The sequence below is a fragment of the Centrocercus urophasianus genome, unplaced genomic scaffold, assembly GCF_019232065.1.
Source record: "Centrocercus urophasianus isolate 14NV4802_14NV808 unplaced genomic scaffold, USGS_Curo_1.0 seq_45, whole genome shotgun sequence".
NCBI classification, from domain to species: Eukaryota; Metazoa; Chordata; class Aves; order Galliformes; family Phasianidae; genus Centrocercus; species Centrocercus urophasianus.
The window spans coordinates 1,166,001-1,183,855 of NW_024885033.1; the positions used below are offsets into that span (position 1 = coordinate 1,166,001).

Consider the following 17,855-nt stretch of genomic DNA (forward strand, 5'->3'; position numbering starts at 1 on the left):
AGGGGAGGTTCTGGTTGGACATTAGCAAAAACATCATCTCTGAAGGACTGGTCAGGCCTTGGAACGGGCTACCCAGGGAAGAGGTTGAGTAACTGTCCCCGGAGCTCTTCAGGACATGTGCATGTCCTGAAGTACTAAGGAACGTGGTACTAAGGAACACAGTTTATTGGGCAGCATTGCTGGTAGGTGGACAGTTGGACTAGATGATCTTAGAGGTCTTTTCCAGCCTTAATGATTCTGTGATACTGTGACTGAAGTGAACTGTAAAACAAGACCGAAATTTTCTTGGTGTAGACCTGTAGGATCAGTGTTCTAACCCACTAAATTGGTAAGTGGGTAAACTGGTAAGGGCTTTTAGAATTTTTTTTCTCTGTAAGAATTGATCTTTCAGGATAAGTAGGGTCCCTAAGCCAGCTGAGGATATTTCGGTTTCCAGAGCCTACTGTGTTCATTCTTGCTAAATCAAATGCAGTATGATTCCCCGCTTTTACTACTGCTGAACTTGCTTTTTAAGAAAAGCAAGGTTCATTGTTCTGCCTTCTGCTTGGCATATCATGTATCTGCCGTTGTGCTTTCACAACTGGCTTTCCCTTGTTTTCATCAGCTCCACCTTCCTTGCTAATTCAGTAGATGCACCTTGGTCAGTGTTGTTCACCCAGCCATGAGTTGTTTTTGTTTTAAATTCAGGTTGTATCCATTTGTATTTTAAGTCACAGAGCAGGAGTGCAGATAAACTGTTTCTGAGGGTCATCTTTTTTGTCAAAGCCTTCTCACTTCTCTTCAGCGTGCTCATATCTTGACTTGATTCTCTGCACTCAGTATTTTCTTCATGTCAGCTGCCTTCATTTTTCCATGTGCAAGAGCTGAAAACAATCAGTATTTTAAGAAACTATAAGACTTATCACTGCACACTCAGTTTAAAACAAATGAAAAAACAATGATAAAACACCCTGCATCTTGTTTGCAACACAAAAAGATGTGAGATTTCAAATTAGAGAAAGCGTTCACTTCAGAAATATACTTGTGTTAGGGATGTGGTCTCTTATTTACAAAGTTGATGTCAGTACAGTAAGACTACCATGAAACTTTTCTTAGTAGATCATTAGTGTTTACAAAAGTTTACTTCAGCTTCCAGTGGAGAAGACTGTGTAGATGTATCAGGAAAATTTACCTTGTCTAGACTTAGCCTTTGTTTATGAGGCAGCACTTGTTCATTTTGCACTAGCTGTTGCATTGCTGTACTGAGATTCCTGTCATTAGCTGCAGGAACTGTTTGCTCTAGCAAGATACGGGTAAAGCTGAAAACAAGAAGCCATGGAACAGTGTTGAGAATCGGTAAAAGAATAAGCAGAGAGAGGTAAAAAAGCAGCACACTGAAACTTTATGCTCTCAGGTACTGTCATCTTTTGGAAAAATCCTTGAAATTAGGCATGCAAGTTAAAACCATGTCAGTTAAAAAAAGGCTTTTAGTGAGCACAGTTATGCATAACTTAAGAACATGTGAAAACTGCAATTTCGCATTACTTCCTTGTTTTGCTTAAGTGTTTAAATTCATCTGTATTTTTATATCTTTCTATCTGTGAGGAACAACTTTTGTTTTTCCAGTTGGCAGCTTAGTCATTGGTGCATGAATGAAGGTAGAAGGGTGGTTCTGGTAGAGCTGCAGGTACTGCCCGTCGGAGTGGCACCTCGCCGAAAGAAGGCAGGAGTCAGCTTAAGTTTTAGAGCTCGTTAGGTAAGGTGAGGTAAACTAGGAACTGTTCAAACTGTACACCACTGAGCATAGCTGGGTATTGAAGTACTGTCAAATTTAGCAAGGAATATTTCTCTTCTGGTTTGATATAATTTGTTGCGATTTTTGAATAACTTTTTTTATAAAACAGTAGTTGTGGATTCATTCTGATGGAATGTGGTGGAAATAAATGCCTACTATAGGCAGATTCTCTAGGTTTTGATTAGTTACATGTTTGTGCTGTGTGAAGTGTATGCTTGCTTGTTTGCTTCTAGTCTTGCTGTAAGGACGAGGTCATTTTACGTGAGTAAACTGGCTATACAGTTTAGTGACCTAGAACGCTTCTGGACAGAAACCTCAGTGCTATAAAATGTTGTGTAATGGACTGTGGCTCAACTAAGCTATGTTCGGTTGGAGTTTTGAATTCATAATGATAACCTCACTTAAACTTAGGTGGTAATAATTAATTTGGAGGCATGTGATTATGGAAAGTGTCTTAGAAATCATAAATGACTAGTGCAAGTGATTACAGGGGCAAAATAGAATTCTTTCTTCTGCCTCTTTCCACCCCTTCAGAAATAAATGTGCTAGAGTGGAGGCTGTATCCTTTAGGATTTGTGAGATTTGAGAACTTGAACAAAAAATTTTACAAAAAAAAAAAAAAAAAAAAACACCCATGGAAGTAAAAAGTGAAAGAGAATTTTTAAGTTGTCCTCCATCCTGCCCAAGCTAATACTTGTAGCTCTGTAATGTTGTAAATTGCATCTTGTGGATTAGCTGGCAGTGGAAGAAGGTGTGTTGTTCTTGGCTCTCTTCATTTATGTGCCTTTCCTAAAGATGTTTCTGCATGACTTGAGAAATCTTAGACTGTTTTATATCTATAGAGCTGCCTGTAATTGGTAAGTGGGGATATGCGAAGAGTAAATAGACTTATTAGGTTATGAGACTCTGGGAGCCAAATGCTGATAGCCTTTTTAAGAGTTGCTGATTGCCGAGTACAAGAGATCTGTTGAAATTCTTGATCAGACTTGCTGAAATACAGGAGAGTGGGAGGAAATAAGATCAAGAACAATAACAACAACAGAAAAAAATCTCCCACATCCAACCCAACAAAAACAAGGCTCCCTGGGATCTTGATCAGTTGGGAAAAGCCTGCAAGTTTTTAGTGGGTCAAGAAACGAGCAGCTTCAAATTCCATCTGTAATTATTTATACAGATACAGAAGTAAACTGTCTTAACCACTTATTTCCAGACTATAGTTTTTATGAGAGAACAGTGCATTGGCTGTATAGCTGTGAAGGCAGAAGTTGTATTGGGACGTCAAAATAAAGTAGTAGTTCTACTATATGACTGGAGACACTGTAAATCAGGCAGATTTCGGTGTGCTTGTCATATGATTCCAGAAAATTTACTCTCTATAGAACCTATCCAACGTGCATGTTATTTTCCTCGTAAGGGATAGCTAAAAGAAATACAGCTTGTTATTAAAAGGTCAGTAAAACTCAAGCGACTGTTTTCAAGTGAGATCTGATGCTTTGCATGTGAGCTGTGTTCCACCCTGGGTAATGGAAAGGAGAGGGAGTAGCACATCTCTCTGTTCTGAAGTTTTGGGAGAAGTACAAGAATGGCTCTGAAAGCAGTGCCTCCTGTTTTATTATGTTGGCCCACAGCATCTACCAGCTTATTTTGGTGTATGTCAGTAGAGGATGAAACTTCCTGACAACATTCCATTGTATTTTGGCAGCAGTAGGGCAGTGTGACGGAATGGCATCCTTGAGAGGGTTGTTGTAATGGTTTTAGCACCTTCTCTTAGCTAATTATGGGATTAGTCTTTTTTTGTGAACTTTTATGCATTGACTAAGTATTTTGTAGGAGTTGGGGAAAATGTTTATGTATTTGTTTATTTTTCTTCACATACGTAGTATTTATTTTTACTAAACTACATCAAATTCGAGGCTGTTTACTTCTTACAGATAAGTAGGAGTAATGGTCAGTCACTTTTTATGGGTACTGATAGAGTAATATAGGTTCATGACTGTCAATTTTTGCTTACGTGGAGAGTTGAAGTAGTACCAGAATTTAAAAGTTGATTATCTTGGATTCTAGAGATGAAATTAATTTGCTTGCTTCCTCTTACAGCGCAATAGGATTGTAGGACTACTAGGACTTAGTCCAAGCTTGTGGGTGTGTAAATGCCCTTCAAACTGTGCCTCAAGAAGACCGAATAGCCGCTCTTTTACCTTTGAACTTGCTGGCTTTCATTGCAAAGCTGTGAAATTCCTTCATCATTACTCCTGTAGCACCCTTGTTTAGGACATTAAATATGAATAGGATATGATTTGTTTTACGCTTCAGCATGGTGCATTGTTCCAGTGTGTCTTTGTTATTAGTTTGAAATAATTGTAGAAAAGCAAAGTGGAGTGTTATGTACCCTTTATAGGTTATGTATTGCTTTTGTTCCTGTTTTTTCTCCCCCTAATCTTCCAAGTAATCGTTGCTCATGTAAAAGAAAAATTAGCTTTAGAAACAGATTGAAATGAGACAGTACTTGTTGCACAGATTGATGTAATGGAAATACTTCTAAATGTTGTCTTTTTTTACTTTGAAATGAGGTTTGAATGCTTAGAGATGATGGATAGTAAAGGCCTATGAGGTTTGTTAGCTTCTGTGTTACTGTGGAAAGGCTGATTCTTTGATTGAAAAACCTAAATGTTGTCACCCCTTCCCAGCCCTCCCCCACCTGTAATTTGCAAGGGGTCGTGCAGGGAGGGTATAAGGTAATATCGACCCTTGAAAACTGTGTGAAATCTCAAGTGGAGTGTGCATACTCTAGAAGTGGCTGTGACAAAGAACAGACGTCAAATTTTAGACCCTGGAAGAACATCTTCACATTGCACAGCGAAGAGATGAAAACAAATAGTAAGGTTTATCAGGTTTCAGTGTGCCTGTCTTTGAAATTATGAAACACTGCAAGTGATCCTGGCAGGTGCCGGCTCCATTATCGTAAGGCACTATTTCTTTCTCTTTATCGTAATAATGTTTCACAGCAGATGGTCTGTAATGTCAGTTGATCCTTATTTATTACAAGTTGGTTACTTGTTAATTTTTTTTACCACATTAACTGCTTTGACACCTAGGGGAATCTCCTAATTCTGCATTGCTAATTCTAATTGCTGCAGAGGAGGACTTCTATAAAAGCAAATCTTTATTTTATGCACTCAATTAGTTTTCTTTGCATGTTCTCTTGCTCATACAAGCACGTCAGGAAAGTGATGTTCATTGACGTAACATAGAAATTCACATAGGCATGCATTTTCCAGATAAAAGTTCTTCCTAAAATACCTTGGATTTTAAGATTATCTGTGATAGAACTTCAAATCTGGAAAGGTTTAGTGATAAAAGAAGAAAAATAACGATACTTAATATCTTCTGGTTGTTTTAGATAACCACCGTGATGTTTGTTAAAGCTGTGAGTTAAAACTAAACGTTGAGCTGAGTGAAGCACTAGGGTTTCCTTGTTGTATAGAAAGGAAACACTTGTTAGTAGGATACTATCTGCTACTTGGAACAGTTGCTTCTATTTTCTTACTAGCATTAGGTTTTTACTGTCAGCAGCAGCGATAGAGCTATGTTCAGACTTTGGGCAGATCTGGACACTAATAGTCATATTTTATAGCACATTGATAAACTGCAGAATTGTTTCTTCTACTTCAGATCTCGTAATGGATTTCTTATCTGTGTGAATTATACCATTGATTTTCTCCTTTCCTCTAGCAGAATGTTTTGTAATATAAACTTTTTTTTTTTTCTTATGCAGATTATCTTCGTGGGAAACATTGCTGTTTGCATATAAAGAATCTCTTGCTGAGTTACTGCAACTGAGTGTAGAATGTTACTTTACTTGTGATTCTGATGGAGGAATAACCAGATCTCAGGCTGCTGCACTGGAAGACCTTACAGGAAATAAAAAATGTCATCTAATAGGAGTCAGAACCCACACGGACTTAAACAAATTGGTCTTGACCAGATATGGGACGACCTAAGAGCTGGAATTCAACAGGTTTACACCAGACAAAGCATGGCAAAATCCAGATATATGGAACTCTACACGTATCCTACTGTCTAGGTCAATTAATACTTTCATTGTTAGTATAAGATAGGGGTTTTTTTTTTATATATTTAAACTCAAAGTTGCTTTGTATTTGACTTAGTCACTTCTAGGAATATAATTTTATTTTGAAAATTAGCCTGTTCTGTTTAATTTGTCTGGCAAATAAGCCGAAACAATCTGTTGTCTGAAAAACTGTAATGTTGTATACGTCTGAGTTTCAGATCTGATTATGATCATCTTTGACAGAACAGATATTTAAAGTGATTCTATTAATAAGTCTAATTTTTGAGTCAATGATACAGTGAAAGAAACAGAAAAAAATTTCTCCCTTTTTATGTTACTTTTTGTCATTATGCTATGGATCTTATTTGCAGTCATGTCCGGTTACCTTGAAAATTTCTCCTTCCTTAACCTCAGAATAGTACTTTATTCTGAGTTGGTTTTATAACGTTCCAGCTACTTTGGGGATGTGCAATGGATTTATCTTGAATTTCTAGCTTGACTCTAAGAACTGTTGAAATTTTCCATCATCTCCCATGCTGGGAACTGTTGCTATCTGTGTTTACTAAGCTACTATTTGGAAGATTTCGAGCAACTTGTTTCTGTCAGGTAATGTGTAAAGGCCTTTAATCACTAATTTTAAGGAGAATTGTACCTCTCTTTGTTTTACAGCTTCAGTGTTTGACTTCCAAACTTTGTTTGGAAACTGAGTAATCCTACTTTTTTGCCCTGTTGAGGAAGACATATATAAATGGATTTGATGAGGAACCACAGTAAGATAAAACTTCTCACCAGACCTGTTCTGCATCTGTTGGTCAGTGTTTGCTTTACAAACCTATAATATAGCAGAGTAAGTGCTCCTTAAAGAGATTATAGCACAGCCAAGCATGTAGACAACTACGATTAAAGAAACAATAATTGAATAGATTTCCTCTCTTGCTTCAAGCAACTCTGATATTTTTCTTATTTTTTGAGGTTTTTTTATAGACTATTATTCTGATACATAAAACCATGTTCAAAACTTTTTTGGTACATATTTGGAATTGCACATCAAGTTTTAGTCACTGTTAATTTATTCAAAAAGACAAGCTTTGGGGCTATAAGGTAATTGGATCTGTGATTCTGTGAGCTTTGTAAGAAGACAGAAGTTGGTTTTCTGTACATGTGATTACATGATCAGAATGGTTACAGAGTCCTATCTGTACCTGCCGACACCGTGCTCCTAAGGAGGAAAAAAACCTTGAACACTGAGCATCCAGATTACTTCTTTAGTAGAGATAAGAAGATGGAATATCATTTGGTTTAGGATCAGCACTTTTCTAAGACTTGAGGTGACGGATTCCTTGTGGTGCTAGTAGTGGTATTGTTCTTGACCAAGGGAAAGAAATCTACAAAGTCTGAAAAGCTTCATACATAATGCAACGTTGGAACGCCTCCTATTTTATTGTTTTGGTCCGCAGGATCAGTGGCATGTGTTAGTATGGCAGTAGAGGCTGAAACTTCCTGACAGTATTCCATTGTATTTTGTTGATCTGTGGCAAATGGCAGTCGGAGGGACAGTCTGACAGAATGGCATCTGATTGGAAACTGTGTATGAAGTAAAGGTGTCATAGAATTCTTCCACATAGAAAAACTGGCATCCATTGACACTTGTGGACTCTTGCTGAACAGCAGTGCAGTCTATGCAGTGGATGTTGGTATGGTGAGTTGGTGGCTAGTACGTTTCAGCAGTGCTGATGGGCAATTTTTAGGAGCCTGCCATGCAGACTCTTGTTCATAGCTGGTGAAAGTGCATCATTAATGGTGATGATTATGTTGAAAAGTAGTGTTTTGTAGCTGAGAATGTGCTCTATCAAATAGTGTTATTATGCTCTTGTAGTTTCCATGGAAGCAAATGAGCATTACTTTCGAGGTGACCTACATAGTTAGTATTCTGTTATTCTTACTACATTTGCCTTTTTCTTCTCTACCTGATATTCCCAAATGTTCGTGGGATGAAAAAGAGGTATGTTGCACATTAACTTCTCATTTCCTTCTTGCTGCTGCTTCAAGAGAAGCAGCAGGAAAGGCTGGGCCTGAAAAGTTTAAAGTAAGTTTTGTTTCTTTCATAAGTGAATTTGTTTAGTGTGTAATTCTGGTGGTTGACTTCTATTTGTGGATTAATTTAGTAATATGGTACTTCAGAATATTTGGCACTGATTAGGCTGAGTGTTGAAACAGCTGTGGTGATAAGAATGAAGTTTGCATTCTGTATCAACTGCATACGTCCAAAATGGTGCTTTAAAGGTTTCTGCCCTTTTGAATGCCGTGTATGAAACGTTTGCTCAACAACTCCAGTAGATTGATAGACTTATTTTCAGGAGACTCTGACTATGAAAAAACTTGGATTGGAAAGCAAAGCAGATTTGTTTCAGCAGCAGCTGTACTGTCTGAAGACAGTACAGACCCTATTCTTTTTTTTAAAATGTTGGATCGTGCAACACCAACTTTGGAAATTTTGTGGACAGTGTGGTCGTTTCTTCATCCTTCTTTTTTGTCTGCCTGTGCTTTCCCACTGTGTTGTGTTTTCTTTTATTTACTTGTTTTATTTTTTTTTTTATTTATTTATTTGGACAAGATATTGCTTCTGAAATAACGTGTTTGATCTCTTTAATTCACAACGGGAGGGTAACCATTCATGTAAGCACAACTGCCCTTACTTCTGTCTGGCCAGAACTGAAATGAGGTGTGCAAGTTTTGTAGTGTGTTTGTTTGCTTGTTGGTTGTTTTTTTTTGGTTTTTTTTTTTTTTTTTCAAATGAATCTTAGAAGGAGTTGAGTAGCTCAGACTGCTAGGATGCACGTCCAATTTCTTGTCTATTCTCTTTATTTAGAGAGTCTCCTGTGTGAAACACTGGATTCAATCTCTGAGTATGGGTCAGAGCTTGTATTCAAGATGGTATTTTTCTCTTTTTTTTTTTTTTTTTCTTGTGGAAATAATACAGGGATTATTCCAAAGGTTTTCTCTATTTGAGAATGCTGGAGAGATGAACCAAGAAATCTTGTTTCTGAATGGTAGTTCGGAAGATCCTTATCCCTAATCTTACTAATCTAGATTAATTTATGCTTCTGATTTCAAGGTGATTTTTTTTTTTTTGTCAGATCAGACCATTACCAAATGTTTCTTAGTACTGTACATATTCATGTGGTTCTCTTTTGCTGTGCCAGAGCACCTCAGCAGTCCTATCTGTTCACCATTGCTTACAAGCTTCTTGATGATGAACTGTACTATAATTACATTCTTGTGCATGTTCTTTATTTCCTGTTGAGAATGTACAGTTTCCATTTAGAAAGAAAATTCTTTTAAAATGCTGCTTGCTCTCAAAGATGACTGTTTTCCCCCTGGTCCTCCGCAGTTGAAATGAAGTACGTTATTTGGGCGCTTTTCTGTCTCTTACCCAGATAATTAGACTGTTCCTGGTACCAAAGAGCCCAGTAACTCCTGCAGCAATAATGTCTGAAGCTGTGTTATAAGCAAGAGTAGAATTACGTGGCAAGCATCAACTTCATCCAGGAAAGGTAAATAGTACCTAAATAGGTAAATAGAAGATTAACTATATAGCATGTAGCATGGGTTATTGATTATCCATTGCATTAAATGTAAGTAATTGTAAGTAAGTATATAAGATGTAAGTAAGCATATCAAAAAAGGTTATTGTGATGTGTCTTTTGAAGTAGTTATTTCATCTCAGATGTTAGCAAAAAGAAAAACCTTAAGTGATGGTATAGTGTATTAACATTTTAAATATGCCAGATGACTTAGAGTAATCTCCCTATTCATAAAATAGAATACTAAATACATTCAATGTGTTCTTACCTGTGGATAGTCAGTACCAGTTAAACATTCTGCCCAAGCAGCATCAAGTTATTCCCTTGGCAACTATTTGCCAAGGTCTCTGTATGAATCTTTGTCCTAAGTCTTTCACTAGCAATTCTGTCTTTAGTTAGGTTTTTAATAAGCAGAAGTACTGATCACATGGACCTGATAATTACTAGGCAGTACAGCATGGTTTTTTTTCCTCTGAGCAGGCTGTTAGTCTTTCTGCATAGAAAAAGATACCCGCTTGTTTGGACATGCAGTTCTTAAACCTCAGGAAGTGTTCCTTTTGAGATGCCTTCATTCAAAGCCATTCTTTCATTTCAGTGTTAAATGGTTTGAGGTTACTCTGGATATATCAAAGCAACCTCAACTGTCTACTATTAGTCCTATTTAAATCCAATACAATGTTTGTTAGCATTTCTACCGGTTAATGCTTATGTGGAATGTGAAGATAGAAGTAACGGTACGTATGTATGCTTTTTGAAGGATCTACTACTACTTGTGCAGAAATGCAGATATAACCGCATGGTCTTAGGTATTCTTGTGAAAACTGCTGCTTTGGATTGAAAGAAGTGCAGAGTATATTTATACTAGTGTGATCAGTTCCTTTAATTTTATTCTCTGTGCTGATTGCTTCCTATTCTACTTGCTTCTATAGTAACCAAGAATATTCTGTAGAAAACAGACTTCTGTCAATTCAAGAACTTTAAGCCTAAAAACAGCCTCAGTTATGTTGGTTCTTGCGTGTTCAAATAAAGACTGTAGACTTTATATACGTATTTATGTTTGAAAATGCCTTTTTTTTTCCTTGCATTTCAGTATTTCTCTGCAGTTCTCTTGAGCTTATACCGTGTGGAGTGAAACAAAATGTTACCTGCTAGTCTTCAAATAGTTTTTGCTGGAAGTTTCTCAGATCTCAGACATACATTAACGTATCAGAGGTGTGCCTGAATTCCCATAGTATTCATTTTTATATATCATTTATTTATGCCTGAATTCTCATAGTAAATGCATGACTGATTCTGTAGCAGGTCCTGTCATTCTCTGCCTCAGTCCTTCCTTGACTAAAGTGGGAATGGCTTAACAGAGCAGTAGTACGTCGTACAAAGACTGAAATGTAGAATTCTTTTTCTTCCTCCTTTTGCTTTGCTTAAGCTCTGTAGGGTATCTGCAAATTTCTGTTACTGAACGGACTTAACACATGTAGAAGAGACTTGCTGATATCTCCCTGAAAAGAATTAACTCTTCTGGTTTTCTGTTTATTTTTGTGAGTTTTTTTCTGTGGTTATTTTGTGGTACTTTGTTTTGTTTTTCCATTGCAACTCCTCAGAAGGTTGAAATTCAACTTGAAAGCACTTATTTTGAAAAGTGATGTGATCTTGACAACCTCATGATTTCAGGAAGTTGCACAGAACTTGATTAATGTGGTTAATAAGCAGTTTAAGTCATGTAGATGTGTCTACTTCTCTTGGAAACTTTAGGTACGGATGAGGTTGTGGTATAAGATTGGATGCATCTGTGTTGAAATCAGTCTTTTTGAAGAAAATACGTGAAATAATTCTCTTTTTCAATAATAACTTGTATGCTTCCATTAGAAGTGGTTTTACGGGTATAGAAAACAATATTTTGGTCAAAATTTTCAATTACTTCCTATATATACGTTATTCTTGCATACCTTTGGAATAATTCACAAAAATACGAATTTTTGACAAGCATAGCCAAATCTGAAACTGTTCTACCCTGACTTACCCTTGAAATGACAGAGTACTCAGCGTGTAGCCAGCTGCTGCTGTTGATTATAATCGAAATAACAAATTTATGCCTAAAACTGATTTTTATATGAAAGGGATTAGAAGTGGCGGTAGAAACTGATTAGGAAGTTGTTTGGCTTTGTTGTTGTTGCATACCTCCTCCTTTTCAAAAGCCTTAACGTAACTCTGCTCTGCTGTATAGCTTTGTACTATACTATTTCTACTTTCTCTTCAGTTCCTTTTTTATTTATCTGTTTCCCAAGCAGACATTGCAGCTATGCTGATTTTTCACAGCAATATGGAAAAGCTGTTGGGACCCAGCTGCCCCACTTAGAGGGGAATCCATTTAAAAGAAAATAGGAGTTCTGTGTTTACTTAAATTTAGGGACTCTGCTTAAAATTAGGGAGTTTTCTGTACCATCTACACAAAGTCCAAGTGTTTTCCTGTTGTATTACAGAACTGATGCATCTCTCCTATAATTTTTCTTTGCACCTGCTTCTTCAGGAAGAAACTCCTTCATGGAGTATTTTAGCATTTTTCTGAGGCAGAAGTTAGTTTAGAGGTGGCATGGCACTCTTAAGCTTCTGTTTTGGCGATGTATTTGCAGTGCTGCTGAGCGTGTTTCACTTTCCGTGCTGACGAAAGTTCAGAACTGCTCAGCAAATGATGTGGGAAGAGGAAGATGGCCAATGTAACGGCAGTCACTTGGCCAGCCCAAATCGATGGTGGTGTGTGTGAGCTCCTGTACTACTGAAAAATCAGGTGGCAAAGATGAGGTGAAGCACTCGGGTGCGTTGTTATGTCAGGATGTTTTCCTTCAATGGAAACGATGATGTGCAGCGCCATGGATTCGTTATGGAACAGTGCTGTGGGGAACACTTCTTTTGACCTGATCTTTTTAAAGTAAAGATTGTCAAAAGCAGTGTATGTTGTACTGAAAGTGGTAAAACTGGTTTTTGTATCTGGATGCTTCTTGTGTCACATTTTAAAGAGTTTTAAGGAAAAATAAAGTTCTGAAAGATTTTTCATCTTAATTCACACAGTGCTGTATAAATTTTTAAGCTTCGTTTTGATCTCCCACCTCAAATTTTAATTTAGATAAGTAGATCTAATCTCCTTTTGAATCATAGAATCATAGAATTGCCGTAAGAATGAGGTGGAAGTTAGAGATCAACCTGTTCATCCTCTGGGTGGTTTGCTTGTTTGCTAGTGTAAGCTTGAAGTTAGCAACCAGAAGCCTGAGGAGTGCAATTTCACTGTAGTGTAGGCCATTGGTAAATCAACTTCTCTCCTTGTTATAGTGTGAGAATCACTACGTGAAAATATCCACAGAAGTATTTCCTAGCAGGTACTTTGCTGCAAGCAGAACTTAGAATCATAGAATCCTTAAGGTTGGAAGGACCAGTGAGATCGTCTGGTCCAACCACCAGGCAGTATTTACCAAACCTGTAAGAATTACCCACTGTCGTTTTATTCTTAGGCTTGCTCAAAGCCACTCAGTTTAGGAGAGCTAGGGGAAGGAGGATGCAAGATTCCAGCTGAATGTTTATGAATCAAAGCCCTAAATTCCTTGTGCCACTGTGAAGGGTCTTCCCATCTGCAATTCAGAGCACGCTATGTATTTTGAAGTTAAGCAGTGAGATAAGCCCTGCTTTTCTTCTTTGAAGAAAGAAGTGAGAAGAGTGAGTTTTATATCCAGAGAAAAAATTGTACTGTATAACATTACTCTCTTCAGTGGGGAATTCTGAAACAGGAGTGTAGATGGTAAAAGTAGTGGCAATGCCAGGGAAGTTGAACAAACAAGTAGCTAGGAGCTGAAATAAATCACTTGTTTAGAAGGTTTAGCAGACTGCTCTTTTCAGGTTTATCAAAAAAGACTACAAGCCTCTTTCCCTGGAATGCAGAGTGCACTTGTAAGTGGGAAACTCAGTTTAAAATTCTGTTTTCTATTTTTTTTATAGAAATTGCAAAGAAGTGGATGGTTTCTGAGATTTTTCTGCTTAAGTTTTAGTGTTTAAAAATTAGAAGCAAGTCTGCTGCTTACAATGACTGTGATGCGTCTTATATTGTAGGTTTCTCATTTCCTTGTTTTTAATTGTGCAGATGTCTTTCGTTTTCCTGTCCTGGTCTTTCAGAAGGGAAAGATACAAGTCAAAGCTCAGCAATACTATAATACTATACTGTACTATAGTACTGTACTAATTTCCTAATGTGTGGCATACCGCAGGCAAAGCCTGTCTAGTAGTTAAAGCTTGGCTTGTTAGTTAGAATGGAAGTGAAAACCGTATTAGACCTTGCAGATTACTTACTGCAGTGTTATTCTAACAAGGGGGGTTCACAGAGACAGCTGCCCTCAGACTCATAACAGAAGTGTAACTGCTTAGCACCTTTGTTCTTGTTGGCTAATAATTTATTGAGTGAATCATCAGAGTAACTTCTTGTAGCATCCAAGTCCATATCCAGTTGAATTTCAGTGTTAGTCTCCTTTTTTGTGGAATGCAGCTTCTTCCACTTGCTTACTTGCATGAAGTGTTTCAAACAATGTGATTTCCACTTACTACTTTGGGATAACGGCAACAAACTGTACTGCTTTGTTTTCCTGGTGGTCTTGTTAAGTGGAGCATTATGTAAATTCAGGGTTTGTTTCAGTATTTGCTGTAAACTCTGCAGTGTTCTGTGTATTCTGCTACAGGTAATTCTGCTTAAAATTATTTTGCCTAGCTTTGTTTTTATTTTCCACTGGTTAGTGTGTCTTGTAATGTATTATGGTTAGGTCATTTATGACCATATGAAAACAGCTTCTTGAAATTAATATGTTATTGGTTTTTCTTTTTAGTTCTTAATAACTTATACTCACACAGATATTCCTTAACTTCCTTGTTAGTCATGTTTATAACTACTGTACTAGTGTACACCAGTCCAATCAAGCACGAGGAGCTGGAGTACCTCCTTCTAAATCAAAAAAAGGTCAAACACCTGGAGGTGCTCAGTTTGTGGGTTTGGAATTGTACAAACGACTAAAAGAATTCCTGAAGAACTACTTGACGAATCTCCTTAAGGTAAGATATGGAGTGGTATTTGTAGGAAGTTGGGCCGAGTTGAGGAGAAAACTCATACCTGCAGAATTAGAACTGTACGCGGTCATCACAAGTAAATGGAATTAACTTAAACTTGTTTTATCTCAGTTATTCTGTTTACCATTAGAAGGTATTGTAGAATGTACCTTGGTGCAAGCTTTTGTTCCCTAATCCTGCAAAGGAGCTGTGTATGTGGGTTGTTAAAGTAGAAGCAAACACCCACTGGAGCTGTCCTGTAACAAGTATAGCCGGACTTCCTGATCACTTAACTAGCTGTTAGTAATCCTGAGGGGATGGCTGCCTGTAATGTTGAAAATGTCTGATGTTAGACACTAACTTGCTAACTACTAATAAGGCTGCTTTTACAAAGCAGAGAGCAATTTCTAATTATTTTTGAGAAGGTGTTCAATATTAAGGTTTTAGCTTCTAGGATTTTAATTTCGAGCAACAATAAAAGAATGCTTGGAGTCTCCTGTAAGTATGCAGCTGTGTAAACTAATTACAAGGCAGAAAGTCGGCTCCCAGTTTTATCCTGGATGCATTCCTATTTTATTGCCATGATCATTCAAACTGTTTTCATTTATTACCTGACAAATTTCTGTAGAAGACCTTATATGTGTATGCTCATTTGTTTCAGCCACCTAAGTAGTAGCATAGGAGTGGGTGAAGAGGTTATTTTTCTGAATATTTTGTCCTGGTACATTTTACGGATCACACTCATCAGTCTAGCTGTCTGTTTCCAGATCTGTCCTGTAGGAAGTAGAGTCTCCTGGAGTTTTGTCTATGCTTTTCTTTTGTGGGTGGTTTTCTGTGTGCTATTTTTATTTATCTATTTTTTTCTTTGGTTAGGAAGTGCCATTTTTGTTTTGTGCTTTATTATTGCAAGAATAAATTCATTATCCCTTGTTGTTCCTTATAAATTATTGCTTAGTGTAGATATATTGTACACCTGTACATGTGTCTTTTGCACTTTACCTACAGTACTGGCAAACTTATTGTTTTTTTAGGATGGTGAGGATTTGATGGATGAAAGTGTGCTGAAATTCTACACTCAACAGTGGGAAGATTATAGGTTTTCAAGCAAAGTACTCAATGGGATATGTGCCTACCTCAATCGACACTGGGTTCGTCGTGAGTGTGATGAAGGTCGTAAAGGAATATATGAAATTTATTCGGTAGGTCACTTTCTGAAGCGAGTGATTTGCTCGTTCTGTCTGTTGGCATTTGTTGTATTGGTATTACCATTGCTCCTGGAAGTTCAGTGTTGTAGGAAGTTCACAGAAGTTTTAAAGTGGGCATCATTGGACAGTTTGACGAAAGAAGTTTGACTCCTTTCAGTGTCCTCCTAGGACACCCTTCCCTTCCCCCCCACCAACTCAGTATATATGTAGGTGTTTCATGAGGTGTTCCACCCCCTTTGTACCCACTGAGACTACCAATATTAGATTGTCACAAGCTGACTTGAACACTTGCTGTATGTGCTGTTATCTGTGTGTGTGTCTGTGTGGACTCATTTTTCCACTTGGAGTTCAGTGAAGTGCTTCAAATAGAGAACAAGGAACAAACTGCAGTTCTTTTCTGTTTGCTTCAGAACACACTTCAGATCTCTAGCATCCAAGCTGCTAAGACACAAGCCCAGTGTTGACTGCAGTAACAGGCTGGAAAATTGATTTGATATTGATAATTTTTTTTCCCCATATGTAAAGTAATTAAAAAAAAAAAAAAAGGGGAAAAAAAAAAAGGGAAAGAACATAATTATTCAAGGTGTGGAACCCCTTGTGGGAGTAAATGGTAAGGATTGTCCTTGCTGAAGATGTGCTAGGAAAGAGATGTTATTTTACTGCTTCACTAAAGTAACTTTGTGTTGGACAGAATATCAGTTTTTATCCTTACTTAACTTCCTGTCAATTGTTCTCCCTTTCACTAGTCCCGTGCTAAGAGACTGTGCCAGCCTGAATGTCCTCAATAGAAAAAGCTGTCTATTGTCAAAGTTGCAAAGTTCATTATTTTTCAGAGCTGGTGGGAGATCGCTCTCAGTCAGAAAAAGGAACCCCATAGGAGGAATTAGTAACAAAATAAATGGTGATTTTGTGGTAAATCTGTTTTATTGAATGAGAAATATGTGCACCACAACGTAATCATGAAACTTTGAGGTGTTTTGCATACTGTATCAGCTTCCCTTAAAAGCTATTGTGTGTACGTGTGTATGCATGTGTGTATAAGTACTTTTTTATTCCATTTTTCATCTCTCTTCCCTTACTTTCAGCTTGCCTTGGTGACCTGGAGAGACTGCTTATTCAGGCCGTTAAATAAGCAGGTATACGTAGATTATAAAATTGTAGCATTATTTTAGAGGGTTGATTTTGTAACTGTTCCAGGGAGAATTTGGGGTGCAAAAAAAGGCCTAGAAAATAAAACAGATCATTTTGCTCCTTTTTTGTGATATTAAAAATATAATTATTTTGATGGAATTGAAAAAACAAGTCTTAAATGAAGCAGGATGTCAAGTTGCATGCTTTTTGTGTCATATGTAAGCGTAAGATTAGCAGATATATTCTTTGTGTGGATGAGAGCTAGGCAGGTAATTTTCCTTTTGTATTGTTATTTTTTAACTAATATAAACTTCTAAAGCATTTATGAAGCCTGAAGTTTCAGTACTTAAATATTTCCAGGGCAGGCAGGTAGGTGTACATGCTGACAGTGATGTATTAAAATTGGAGAAAGTCAAGATTCAGTGAAAAGAACAGATAAGTGACAGGCCTGGATTTTTTTCTCTTTTTGTAAACCTTTTCATTTATACTGATGCCTGGAAAACTCACGTCAACCAAATATTTTGAATTAGTTTATCAGATCAATATAAAGCAACAAGTTACATCACAATGAAATATTGTATTTATTTATTTTTCACTCTTATTTACCAATACTTCATGCTTAAAAGACAGTATTTTATTCAGTAGAAAGTAGATTTCAGTTGAAGAAAAGTAGTTGCACCACTCCACTCATCAGCGTGGTCAGTAGCTTTCTTTGCATAAAGGTATAGGTGTTGAAGTTCTGCTCTTGCAATGTTTTCTTTTTTTTTTTTTTTTTTTTCCAGGTATAAAACACTCAGAAGTTTTGTTTAGATACTTAAAGCTTTTTTAAGAATGAAAAAAACGAAATAAAGGGAACAAACACAAAAATCTTAAGCATATTCATACTCTTTTGTGACTCATGACTAATTGTAGTATAGTCTTAATTTGTCTTGAATATAGGAATACATTCCTGATTAAATCTTGTTCATGACCTATCAGACTTTTCTCTGTTCTTGACTTGGTTTTATTCTCTG

At 37.0% G+C, this 17,855-nt stretch overlaps 1 protein-coding gene and 1 long non-coding RNA gene across 4 annotated transcripts in view; both read left to right on the forward strand.

The window, feature by feature from the left end:
• The window catches only part of CUL1 (cullin 1), a 46,239-nt gene that overhangs the window by 4,792 nt on the left and 23,592 nt on the right, over window positions 1-17,855 (forward strand). For both annotated transcript variants that reach the window (XM_042834305.1, XM_042834306.1), the window contains exons 2-5: window positions 5,550-5,842; window positions 14,338-14,512; window positions 15,538-15,705; window positions 16,797-16,847. In XM_042834305.1, the coding sequence (XP_042690239.1) occupies window positions 5,703-5,842; window positions 14,338-14,512; window positions 15,538-15,705; window positions 16,797-16,847 (534 nt within the window). In that variant the 5' untranslated portion in view covers window positions 5,550-5,702. The remainder of the gene's footprint in view (window positions 1-5,549; window positions 5,843-14,337; window positions 14,513-15,537; window positions 15,706-16,796; window positions 16,848-17,855) is intronic.
• On the forward strand, window positions 5,884-14,329 carry LOC122168745. Of its 2 annotated transcripts, XR_006171342.1 has the most exons (4): window positions 5,887-6,452; window positions 8,716-8,780; window positions 9,284-9,400; window positions 10,521-14,329. It is a non-coding gene; the product is annotated as an uncharacterized LOC122168745 (long non-coding RNA). The 2 variants fall into 2 exon arrangements; XR_006171341.1 differs by lacking the exon at window positions 10,521-14,329 and having other exon boundaries at window positions 5,884-6,452; window positions 9,284-10,514.